At 41.1% G+C, this 12195-nt stretch overlaps 1 protein-coding gene across 3 annotated transcripts in view; it reads right to left on the minus strand.

Moving 5' to 3' along the window:
* Positions 1 to 1407: 1407 nt before the first annotated feature.
* The window catches only part of SLC9A5 (solute carrier family 9 member A5), a 78182-nt gene continuing 67394 nt past the window's right edge, over positions 1408 to 12195 (minus strand). For all 3 annotated transcript variants that reach the window (XM_069968586.1, XM_069968585.1, XM_069968587.1), the window contains exons 14-16: positions 5376 to 5445; positions 2845 to 2967; positions 1408 to 2179 (exon numbers count right to left, since the gene is read on the minus strand). In XM_069968586.1, the coding sequence (XP_069824687.1) occupies positions 1710 to 2179; positions 2845 to 2967; positions 5376 to 5445 (663 nt within the window). In that variant the 3' untranslated portion in view covers positions 1408 to 1709. The remainder of the gene's footprint in view (positions 2180 to 2844; positions 2968 to 5375; positions 5446 to 12195) is intronic.

The raw sequence follows: 12195 nt of genomic DNA on the forward strand, positions 1-12195 counted from the left end.
GGGATTTGCAATCCAGATGGTATTTAATGGAAAAGCTCTGTTGCGTCTGGTTGCTTTTGAACATAGTAATTCCTGCTTTAATGCTTTTGCAGCATAGGCAACGCGGATGTCCACATTTGAACACGCCCAATGTTTTTTTTGGATGTTTCATTCCTGGATTTATTCTTATGTTTGCGTAAACAACTGGGAGCTAAGATGTTCTTCAATGTCGCCGCTCTCCTATACGTTACCGCTGGTTTCTGTGGTAGTAGTGGGCCTATATATGGGTCACATTTCAAAATGTGCCAGTGACGGCGTAGTACCTTCTGAATTTCTTGGTGAGCGTGCATACTGTGTACTTGTGTTTGTGGCTCCCTCAGAGTTAATTTTCCTGCACATGGAGCGCTTATTGCTTTTTTCTTTCATATATTTTTAAATAAAAAATGGAGCAATGGATAGACGTGACATGGTCTGATGAATTTTATTTTACATTATCTGAAAGGCATCTTGTGATCTGGCATTTACATGGATCTTACTTAGACCTGTATCACTTACCTAATCACTAATTAATATTAAATACACTTCTTTATAGCAAAGGGATTTCCTAATAGTAATGGCCTATTTCAGCAGAATAATGCCAGCCCCCTCCCCAGATCTCAAATTGACAGAGCATCTGTAAGATGTGCTTAGAGCTACAGACCATAAGACACCTTCAGATGTCTTCAGATGTCTTGGTTTTAGTACTGTTTTAGTGATACAAGGGGACCTAAATATGTTATGGCTTATCGGTGTAAATAACATAGAATCAGTAGAATTGTAGCAATAAAAATAGTAAACATACAAACCTACAGAGTTTAAAAAGAAAAAGAAAAGCAAAAAGTCCCCATAAGTCCATAACATATAATTTGTCTTGATAAACTCATCTTCTGAAAGATTGGGAAATTATAAAGGTATAGACATCTCCATGAACAGACATCTATATTTTTTTACAAACATAGTGGGAACAGGCATACAAGAAAAGCAAAAAAGGCAGAATGTAATGAACATGGTGGCTGGTTGCTCAGTATGGTGGCCCGATGGGCAGTACTACAACAGCTGTGCCTAAAAAAGAACATAAACAATATACATTTTGCTTTCCAATGAACTCCTCAAACGAAATTTAAATGTGGACAGGAATCTGAAATAAATTCAAAGGAATATCAATAAAAAAGGATACCATCATCACACAAGGATTTCTGCCTTCTCTGTGCAACTTAGTACAACCTTTAGGGCCGTAACTAGAAATGGCTGGGCCCCATAGCAAACTTTTGTTTGCCCCCCCTCCTCCGGACTGACCACAAAGCTGTCAAGTCTAGTCATAACTGCAAGCGCTTGTTAGGAGTGCTTCCAGTTAAAGGGACATCCGCAGAATGTGGGAGGCCTGCCATCTGATGCAGCATATGATGACAGCTCAGGGGGCCCAATGCACTGCAGGAGCGGGCAACGGGGCCCCTGAGGCGGCCCCCGTAGCAGATGCTATGGCTGCTACAGTGGTAGTTACACCCCTGACAACAACTAATATATTGGTGCCAACTCTAAAGAAATGTCCTATCCACACCTACTGTAAGGTGACAAAGTAACATTAAGAAACATGGCATGTGTTGAGAAAGCCCCCATAATGTGTATCTTCGGATGTTCAAAAAAAGCCTAAGTCAAGCAGAAAATACTTGTACCCCCAACCATAGCCAGCTTCAGATTTTAGAAGTTCGATGAAGCTGCAACCTTCTTTTGTTATGGCTGTGCCTGGTGGCCACAGGACTTAACCCAAAAACTTCTCCTGGGGACATTAGAGGCTGAAGTTCTTGTTGCTGGGAGTCTGCAGAACATAAATGACTTCTTATACTTTGCGATGGAGAACTAGTAAAAGGAAAACAGCTACAGGTCTCCGGCAGAGTCTGGAGAACAGGTGGACTGCAGATATCCTGCCTCAAACACTTAGCTCCATCTGAGTTGGCATCAGGAGCTGGTGGAGAGCCAATACTCTCAAGAGAGGAGATGCTTTGCTTCCATGACTTTTGTAGATCCACCGGGACTATTTTTGTAGTTTCTGAAGAGATACAGACTGTGTTTTCATCTGGTTCCCCTTTCCATGGTAGAACCTTCTCAGCCATAGTTGGTGATGGTGGAACAATTCGAGGACTTTGACAGACTCCCAACATTCCTGTGGATGTAAGATCATAACAGTGTCATTTATTTGGTGTGTTTTCAAACAACCTGACTGCAATGAATCCAAAATCAAAGCAAATGATAAACAGATGAAAACTGATGTGACTCACAAGAATAATGCTGCGTTTACACTGAACGATTATCGTGCGAATTTGCACGATAACAATCGAATCTGAACGATAATCGTACGTGTAAACAAAGCGAAGGATCAAACGACAAGCAAGAAATCGTTCATTTTAATCTTACAACATGTTCTTAAATCGTCGTTCGTCGTTTGCAAAAAAATCGCAGATCGTTCCGTGTAAACATTCGTTCACCGATCTAACCTATGTGCGAGATAGGCTTAAGCGACTGCAAAACAATTTTTCCGTACAATACATCATTCCGTCTAAACACTGATCGTTATAAAAAAAAAAATGTTACTCCGAAATCGTTAATCATACGATCGGGCGAATTATCGTTCCGTGTAAACGCAGCATTAGGGGCAAACATGAAACCCATTAAACACCATTCCCGCACTACAAACATGAGTCAGAAGATTCTGAGTGTTTGTCATCTGCCTATGTTCCTCTGCTCTGTCTCACCCCTGCTTTGCTCAATATCTATGAAGGTACTGGGTTATCTGCATAGACTTGACAATGATAAAATGCAAAGTCTTACCTGCAATTTTAACATTGTGTAGAATCTCATCTGTTGCTCGAGCAATAAACGTTATACCCTCATCATCTTCTACCTCAATATCTGAACATTCTTCTTCTGAGTCTGGGGTGACTACAATCGATGCTGATAGAAGGAAAACATTCACAAATATCATTTGCCATAAAATAACCATATATGTGCATTGTGTAGCACAGCCATACAGCCGTGGGAGAAACAGTGATTAAAGGCAGCCCATGTAGCTCTGGGTAAATGCTAAGACTGTGCCCATCACGGTTGTGTCCATTGGCCCATAGACTTTAATGTGTTCTATACAGTCCGAACAACCACTAAGTACAGCTGAGCGGACAAGGCCTAACTAGATGCCAAAGCAGGTATTTGAATGAGTATTAGGTAATACAGAAAACAAGCCATTTGATATCTATATAGATAACCATACCTTTATAAAAGAGTCACCAGCTATACATTATATTGCTTCCTGTGCTGACCTGCACTCGCAAAACCTTTCTAGTTAAAGTCAATGGGTCACAACAAAATTCATATTGATGTATGGAGCTACAGAACAGCTAAATCTCTTCTCTACTGAACTGAAACGTCTTTCAGTTCGGTAGCAGAGTGCTTTAATGGTTTTGAAACTCACTGCATCATAATGAATTGAGTTGAACAGTTCAGTGCATGATAAAAAATCAGTTTACGGACCGTGAACGCAGCCTTACCACCCTGATGATGTACGGGGGGCAGCCTGGGGGCCTCAGTGGTAGTTGGCACAAGACCAGTGAAGCCAGAGATTGGCTGCAAGGTATATGGGCACCTTAGTGGTTCACAGAACTAAACAAAGAAGCATCAGTTCTGTGCACATTTGTCATGTTTCTAAATTACTATTTAGAATTTGTCACATAAATACCTTGAGGCTAGAATCACACATGGCAGTTTATTTGAAAACTGCAATTGCAATTTTTGTGCCAAAGCCAGAAGTAGATTCCAATAGAATGGAAAATAAAAAAGGTAGGACTTGTATTTCTCTTTTCTGTTGGATCCTCTTCTGATTTTGGCACAAAAACTGCAGTGGCAGATTTCCTAAAAACTGCTGTGTGTGATTCCAGCCCAATGGAAGCTCCAGTGTCTTCTCCACTTCTAACTATGCATGGAGATGGAGTGTCCTACAGTATCTCCATAGAAACCATCTCCAGTGCGAGGCCCACCGCTATAGAATCACATTACACTGGGTCCCACACTGGAGATGGATCTGTCTCCTAATGCACAGTTACAGGGAGCGAGGACAATGGACCCCTGTGAAGGTATTTTGACACCAAATTCAAAATAAAAGTACTTTAGAAAAACGACTTTTGTGCACGGTGCTGTGTAATTTTTCATAAAACTACTACAGCTGCATGTTAAAGCGACTCTGTACCCACAATCTGCCCCCCCCTCACAAACCAATGATGAACATTGCACAGGTGTCTTAACGATCCAGCCCACGTTCAGTATTCACACAGCTGACGAATAGGAGACAATCTGCCTGGAGCATTCCTAATGATGAAGAGGGTGGGGAGGAGGGACGGAGGGGTAGTGAAAAGTTAGGGCACAGATACTCCCGTTTAGCACGGGCTGCAAGTTTAAAAGTTGTTTTTTAGGACAATAACTGCACCACCTGCCGAACGGACCCCAGGACAGATCTTGGATTAAAAGCAGCTATCCGAAGGTACAAGTGGTTTGGAGGGGTCAGATTGTGGATACATAGTCGCTTTAAATAGGACATTTCCCCATGAAGCATTTTTTTGTAGTTTCTTTCTTCACAAAAAAAAGCATTTTTTTTGTATTTTTTTTTATTTCTAAAAACGTCTGGTCACCATGACTTTACCCCTCCTCCACCATACATTGGTCATTCTAAAATCATTCAGAACAGAAAGTATATTTAAATCTGCCACTGATTCCAGATTTGCAGATTGCCTTAGCAGACTACCACTGTTTCAAATATTATGTACACTATAGAACACAGTCATAAGAGTGGAAGTAGTCCAAGGAGTCAGGCTGGCCATACAATTTTAATAAATGTCAGCTGAGCATTTATTCAGCTGACAGCTCTCTCTCCTGTCATCCCCATACACATGAACATTCAATGCAGCTAAACATCAGTGTTTTTTCTATGAAGGGGTAAGCTTCAGTCAGATTACTCTAGCGGTGGCTTATCTCTTCTAGAACAATAGGTGGGTTTAGTCAACTATCTAAAGGGTATTAAGGCCTCCCAATAGGTGATGTTGATGGAGAGAAGGGTCAGGTGTTTCATATTTTTACCATGCGACACTTCTCTCTACCAAAGCATATGTTGGGTGGAGAGTTGAGAGGCCTCCATATGGCGGTGGGTTTAACTGACCTTAGACTAAGGTGTATGGGCACCTTTAGTCTAAGGAGGCAACCATGGTAACTCCAGAGTAAGCACAAATTTACATGCAAATCACACAAGTTTCATAGATGCTTGAAAAAATGCACTGATTGTGACCTGCAAGCATATGAGGACAAGCAGCATGTCTTACCAGTATTTTTCCAGCTCACCACTTTATTATGTCTTCCATTCCGTGATTCAAGCTCCATGCTAGTTCTTCTCTATATGTATATAAAAAATAAATATATTACCATGTATATAGATCTACTTATATAAATAACCCAGCAAAGAACACTGAGGAGTGTATAATAAAGAACTGGCCTCATGCCAAAATTCAGGACCCCATCATCTGGAGCTACATCCCAAGACATAAGAATAAGTCGTCTTTTCAGACAGCTCCTTATTTTGTGTTTAATAGCAATATAGCACCAGTGGTAAGGGAAGCTTTGTAAAAGTTCAGACATTCTATGGTGAAAAAAAAAAAGATGTGGCCAATTTATGACTGGAGTCCATCCTTGATGGAACCTTAGAATAAACAAAGATCAGTTTGTATGATCCCATCAGTGCCTGTTTGCTAATGGGCAAGCGCTTAATTCCTGCAAGCCTTGACCTGTGAGTCCTACAGACAATGGAATTGGCGTGGAGTTCTGCATCCAGAGTGAGCGTCGATAGATTTATATATCAATGAAAAGAATGCGAGGTGAAGGATATGGGTCAGCTGGATACTTACTAAAAACAGTAAGATTTTAAACAGTTTTTATTGGGATTTTCAATTTTATAACAATAACCATGAAGTAGGACAAGGTGGTAGAGAGGGGTGATTACATCAATATGGTTCAATAGGCTTATGAGAAGGGTATATAACAGAAGCATTATAGCTTATTGGAGCACAAGTGGGGAACACACTTCTTTTAGACAATACTGCACTGCTTTAGCAGATAGTCTGTTGATCCAAGGGGGTTGTATTGGCAAATGACTGGAGTGGAGATCAGTCATGTCCATAATGTAGGAGAAGTAATGGTAGCATTTCCATAGGGCTTATTGGGAATCAGGCCTCTAGGCAAGTCTTGACCGTTTCCAGGAAATGTTAAGTCCGGTCAGGTAAAAGCCCACTCCCAATCTTGTATGCCAGGTCAAATAATGTCCCAGAGGAGTGTGTGTGTGGGATGAGGTGATGGTGCGCAGAGTAATGAGTGCCAAGCTAGAATAGCACTCCAGTCCAGTTAACAGGGCTGGGTGGTGTCAAGTTTTATGAGTTCATCCTGTGCCATGATTCTTTCTAAGTACCAGGTAATATTACTAAAGGTTTTCTTTAGCCTATGTTTGATGTTATTTAGAAGAAGTTGATTGATGGGATTCCAAGTGTTGAGAAAGTGTTTAACTATGCTTTCATTTTGTAACGCTGCCTTGACCCAACCTATTCTCGGGAGGAATGCAGGTTTCTCCAGGAGCAGTTGCAGGGTTAGGCACTCTGGGTCAGGCCGGACCTGAAAGATTATTTTGCATGCCTCTGCTGATATACAGAAAAGCAATCTCTTATGTAACGGGGGAATTTGGCTAAATGTCACCCTGGTAGCCTGGTGCTAGGTGTATGTTAATCAACACGTGAGTTGCAGAAAAGCAGAATATCCTTTTCTGGTCTGTTCCTCAAACACAGTACACCTCAGGCTGCAGGATGTTGCCCATCAGGACGTTTCTATGTAGGTAGATGCTATCTTTCAAGAGAAAGATCAATATTTTCTGTAACCTTTATGAATTGTTACAATGCATGAACATCAATAGAAATGATCTTTATTGGTTTTCTGTAAATCAAGCTATAAAGCTTCCAATAGTTGTAAGGATATGAAAGGATTAGTGCAAGACAGGGACTGGGGTGCAGAGGTAGTAAATACAATCACACTTTGGGGGGGGGGCTCTGGTTACAATTGTTGGTGCAAAACATCCCCTGCTTTTGCACCAACATCATCCCCTGGGCAGTAAAGGCTTTGGGAAACTGTCTTGTTTTTTGACAACTTAGCCCAAGGGATGGGGATGGGGATGTTCTCCCCCCCCCCCCCCCCCAAGGCCCTGGAGCGCCTGTAGGAGCTAAATCTATGGTATATACACCAATCAAATTATTCAAACCACATAGCTGGATTGCAGATCCAAAACCTAAAAAAATCTCAAAAAACTCTCATTACTTCCATAGTCACAAGAACACCGGCATGGTCCATGCACTGGTGAACACCATGCAGTCTTTTTCCCCAAAAAAGCTATTTATCTCTGAAAGCCGATTAGCGTGATTGGAGCTGCCGGCAGAAGGTCATGCTCCATTTTGCACTGACAGATCTAGAGTTGGTTATTCAGTGAGATGAAAGGAAAAGGGTCAATGTCTGTCATTCCAAAGAGCCAGGCAGGAACCCCTATATACATCTTTAACATTTTGTCAACACTCATTATGAGAATACAGAATAAAGCCACTGAGTGAGTGTCAAACATGACAAACAATCCGAGGCTTAGAATCTCAATCAAGCTCTAAAGTGACTAAGCGGAGGAATCTGCTGTGGCAGAAAGCACTAATCGTGGCAGTAGTTTGTGTGCCAACCAGCCTTTTTTTCCCTTTTTAATAACTGAATAGTTTTATGATAATTTTCACAGTTTTTTCCCGTCTTTATTGGAAACAAAGCCTGATCCCTTTAATTTGGACGATGTGCAACAGATTCAGAACTGTGAGGGTTAAGAGAAGGAAGCCATACTTAATGGCATTCTCACATTTTACGGGAATAAAGCTTATATGAAATAACGGAAAGCTATGAAACATTCTAGTATTCCATTCATAATTTTAAAGTATCTTCTCCTTCTTGTTAGTGAATGAAAACTTCCAAAACACATAAGGACCTGAGACAGATTTTGTTATACTTATTCTACTAATTTATCTGAGAGCTTAATACATATACATAATACTTATACGTAAAGCCCCCCCCCCCCCATTTACCCCACAGGATTCCCTTAAAGGTGCCTCTTAGTGAGTCTGGCGGGACCTGCGCTTGGTGCAGGAATTGCGCAAAAACTTAACCATGCTCTAAATTTTTGCCTGGTATACACCTGTTCCCAGACATAAACCTTGATAAATGGGGTGTGGGAGGAGGCCATGCCTCTTTCCTGCCTTGTAGCACCGCCCCTGCCAGCCATCAGACGAGCGGGGGTTACGGCAGGTGTACGCCATGGAGAAGGCCACAATCTGTGCCTTCTCCATTGCATATGCCAGGGGTGTATCTTTAGTAAATGCGCCCCATGATCTGGCAGCTGCCGACAAGCAACACCGGATTGTATGTTTTCACAGCCTCAACTGTTTCAAAGGTGTGTTAAACTCTCGGTTTTAGGACCTCTGTAGGGCCTCTGCAGCTATTAGGGAAGGAACTTTTTTTTAAATAAAATAATTATCAGAAAATACACACAGTGCAGAATTTATGTAAATCTACTTTTCTCAAAACTGAATTTACAAGTCACAAGGCAATATCATATAGATAAAAACAATACTTTTTATTATAATCTCTTATTACATGGAAAGATGTGCAGCCAACAGCAAACTATCGTTTGATGCGTTTAAAGTCAGTGATAAATGGATAAGCTCTATAACTTAACCTTTAAACAAACTTCTAATATGTCTGTATCTTGGGGGTCCAGATGCTGAGACCACTGCCAATTGCTAGAACGATGGGGCAGACGCGCTCAGCGTCAGGAGTGGACAGAACTATAATGGGAGCCTATTGGGAGCCTATGGAACTTCCGTTAGACGCGATTGCGGAAGTTCCATTGACTCCATTCAAATTTCATTCACCACTACTTTACCAGTAAGAGTGTGCATGATGGAAAAGAGCGTGCAATGCTGAGCTTGGTTGCCCCTTGATTCTAGTGCTCAATGGGGGTCTCATAACCCGGACCCCCACCAATACAAACCTCTGAAATGTCAGAAGTTTGTTTAAATAATAGGTACGATTTAAGGCCGCGTTAGATGGCCCAACCCTCGGGTAAGCGAGCACTGATCTGCTAGATCGGCACTCGCTCAACAAACCAATTGGGAGGTTCGCTAAACATGTGGCCAGCACTGTCTTAACTTCCCTAGCTATGTCCGTGCAGCCCTTTGTTTTAATCAGCCGTCGGACACATATCTGTTATTACATAGAGATATGTGCGGCTTCCAGTACACCGAGCAGCCTGACTTACATACTGATTAAAATGATTTAGCAAATACAACACTGAAAATTACAGTAAAAAATTACCTTCTCAGCATCCCGTGTGCTATGGCAACATAACAACAGGGTAGTTTTCTAACCTGCTGTTAGGTTTCTTGTAAAACGTAAGTTTTCATGGTGCACACAAAACGTGGCCGTGGTGTTACTTCCAACTTAACTGTTGTAAAACCCAGGCAACGAATGAAATGGCACTGAATTACTTGTCAGTGTGGACACATAGACAACACATCTATGAGGACTTAAAGGGGTTATCCAGTGCTACAAAAACATGCCCATTTTCTTTCAGAGACAACACGACTCTTCTCTCCAGTTCAGGTGTGGTTTGCAATTACGCTCCATTTACTTCAATGGAACTGAGCAGCAAAACCCCAACCAAGCAGGAGCCAAGAGTGGGGCTGTCTCTGGAAGAAAGTGGCCATGTTTTTGTATCGCTGGATAACCCCTTTAACCCCTTAACGACGTATGATGGGTATACCCTTCATGCGGCCGTAAAGGTGGACCAGAGAGGGCTCCCGGCGTGTCAGGTGAGTATAGAGCACTACACTTCCGGGGGTGGCGTGGGTGGGGGGAAGGGGGCCATTCACTAACATAACATACATTACAAAGTTGTATAACTTTGTAATGTGTGTTATTTAGTGAATAATTGTTTAGCGCCGCACTACCCCTTTAATTTATTTAATTCATGATCCCTCACGGTAAATGGCGTAAGCGCAAAAAAATTCCAAAGTGCAAAATTATTGGTCGCATCAAATCCAGAAAAATTGTAATAAAAAGCGATCAAAAAGTCTCATAAGTAATCAAAAGTACAGATCATGGTGCAAAAAATGACACATCACACAGCCCCATAGACCAAAGGATAAAAGCGCTATAAGCATGGGAATAGAGCGATTTTAAGGAACGTTTATTTTCTGTAAAAGGTTTTAATTTTTTACGAGCCATCAATTAATATAAAAGTTATACAAGTTGCATATCGTTTTAATCTTACCGACTTGAGAAACATATATAACATGTCAGTTTTTCCATAGGACACACGGCGTAAAAACGAAGCCCTCCCAAAGAAGAAGAATTGCGATTTTTTTTCAACTTCACAGCGCATATAATTTTTTTTCTGGTTTCGCAGCATATTTTATGCAAAAATTCAGCCTGTCATTGCAAAGTACAATTAGTGATGCAAAAAATAAGGGCTTATGTGGGTCTGTAGGTGTAAAAATGCAACTGCTATGGCCTTATATACACAAGAAGGAAAAAACGAAAACGCAAAAACAAAAATTAGCCCGGTCCTTAAGGGGTTAAAGCAATGAAAACAAGGTGTAGATGATGCAGTTAAAGCAGTGGCCAGCAGGTGTGGATAAAGAGCACTTTCATTCACTAGTTATTCTTACACTTCAAGGGCAGCAGCATCATATACTTGCACTATAGCATCTAAGTGTGACTTTTAAGTACTCGCTTACATTTGTTCCCTATGTAATTTGCAGACCATGGCTTCCATTCACCACACTAGCACTTGATAAACTTCCCTGTGGACATTGAACAGGAGCCCCAAAGAACGATTATCAGCCTGTCAATATTACAGGACTCTATAACACAATGTCTGCTCTAGACGAAAAAGAAAACAGAGAGTTATATAAAAACCAGACTGCAAAATCCATCATGCTCTCACCATACCGCAGCACTTACTGGAAAATATAAGTCAGAGCAGAGGGTTATGGATTATTTAAGAAGCAGCCTCTACCGTTCACAGGCCTATTTTCTAGCTTGTAAAGTCTCAGAACCCATAGGAAATTGGAGTTTGCAACCCCAAGACTGATTAGAAAAATCTGGCCTGGGAAGCGGTGCTGGCACGAGATATGCAGGACACGTCTCCCTCTCCAGATCAGATTCTTTCGGTCTGTTTGCTTGCGGTGCTGGCAGACTCAGGGTAACGGGGAATTTGGATTAATAATAAAAGTGTGTGGAGCAGAATGCTGACTTAGTGTTTCTCTATTAAGTCACAATGTGGTGGGTCTTAATTTTTTGAGTATTTTCTATTCTATCCACCACGTATGACCTACATTAGTCTTTGAGGTCATTTGCCCAGATGTCCCATAAATTTTTATCAACGTGTGTATGATCTCTCAGTACTCAAAGTAGTGCTAGTTCTTTCATGATATTGTAAGAAATGATCATATCAGGCTCTGTTAAAAGTTCTAACATACTTTTGTATTTTAGTCACTTATCGTCAAGACCTGGACTTACTGTCAGTGAATAGAAAAGGAATGGGAAATCTAAAGAAAGGACTTATACTTCTTCTTCCTGCTGGATCTACTTCTCACCTTGAATCAAAAACTGCAGTGGTTGTTCTAAAAAAAAACTGTTGGTAGTCTAATAGTTGTGATTCTCAGTATTTGTCCTCAATCTGTATATATGCACATTGCACAGCACTACTTTATATAGGTATGCATTCAATATAGGTCTATAATGCACCCACAGTAGTGGAAGAAATATATGATTCCGAGGTAGGTCTAGGTACCCTCCACTTTCGTAACTATGACTTAATGGTTTTTTTAATGATATTTGTTCAGAGAAGATATTTGAACACTTTATTATGACCCTTGCCAGGAGTGGATGGCTTTTCCATACTCTCATCCTGAGGGTGATTCACTGAACAAGTGGTGATTCCTGGATGTTGTGCTGAATGTTGGTGACACTTCGAACAGCTAGCAGTTCTTGTATTTCATGATTTCCACGTTTCTCTCA

The sequence above is a fragment of the Dendropsophus ebraccatus genome, chromosome 4, assembly GCF_027789765.1.
Source record: "Dendropsophus ebraccatus isolate aDenEbr1 chromosome 4, aDenEbr1.pat, whole genome shotgun sequence".
Lineage (NCBI taxonomy): Eukaryota > Metazoa > Chordata > Amphibia > Anura > Hylidae > Dendropsophus > Dendropsophus ebraccatus.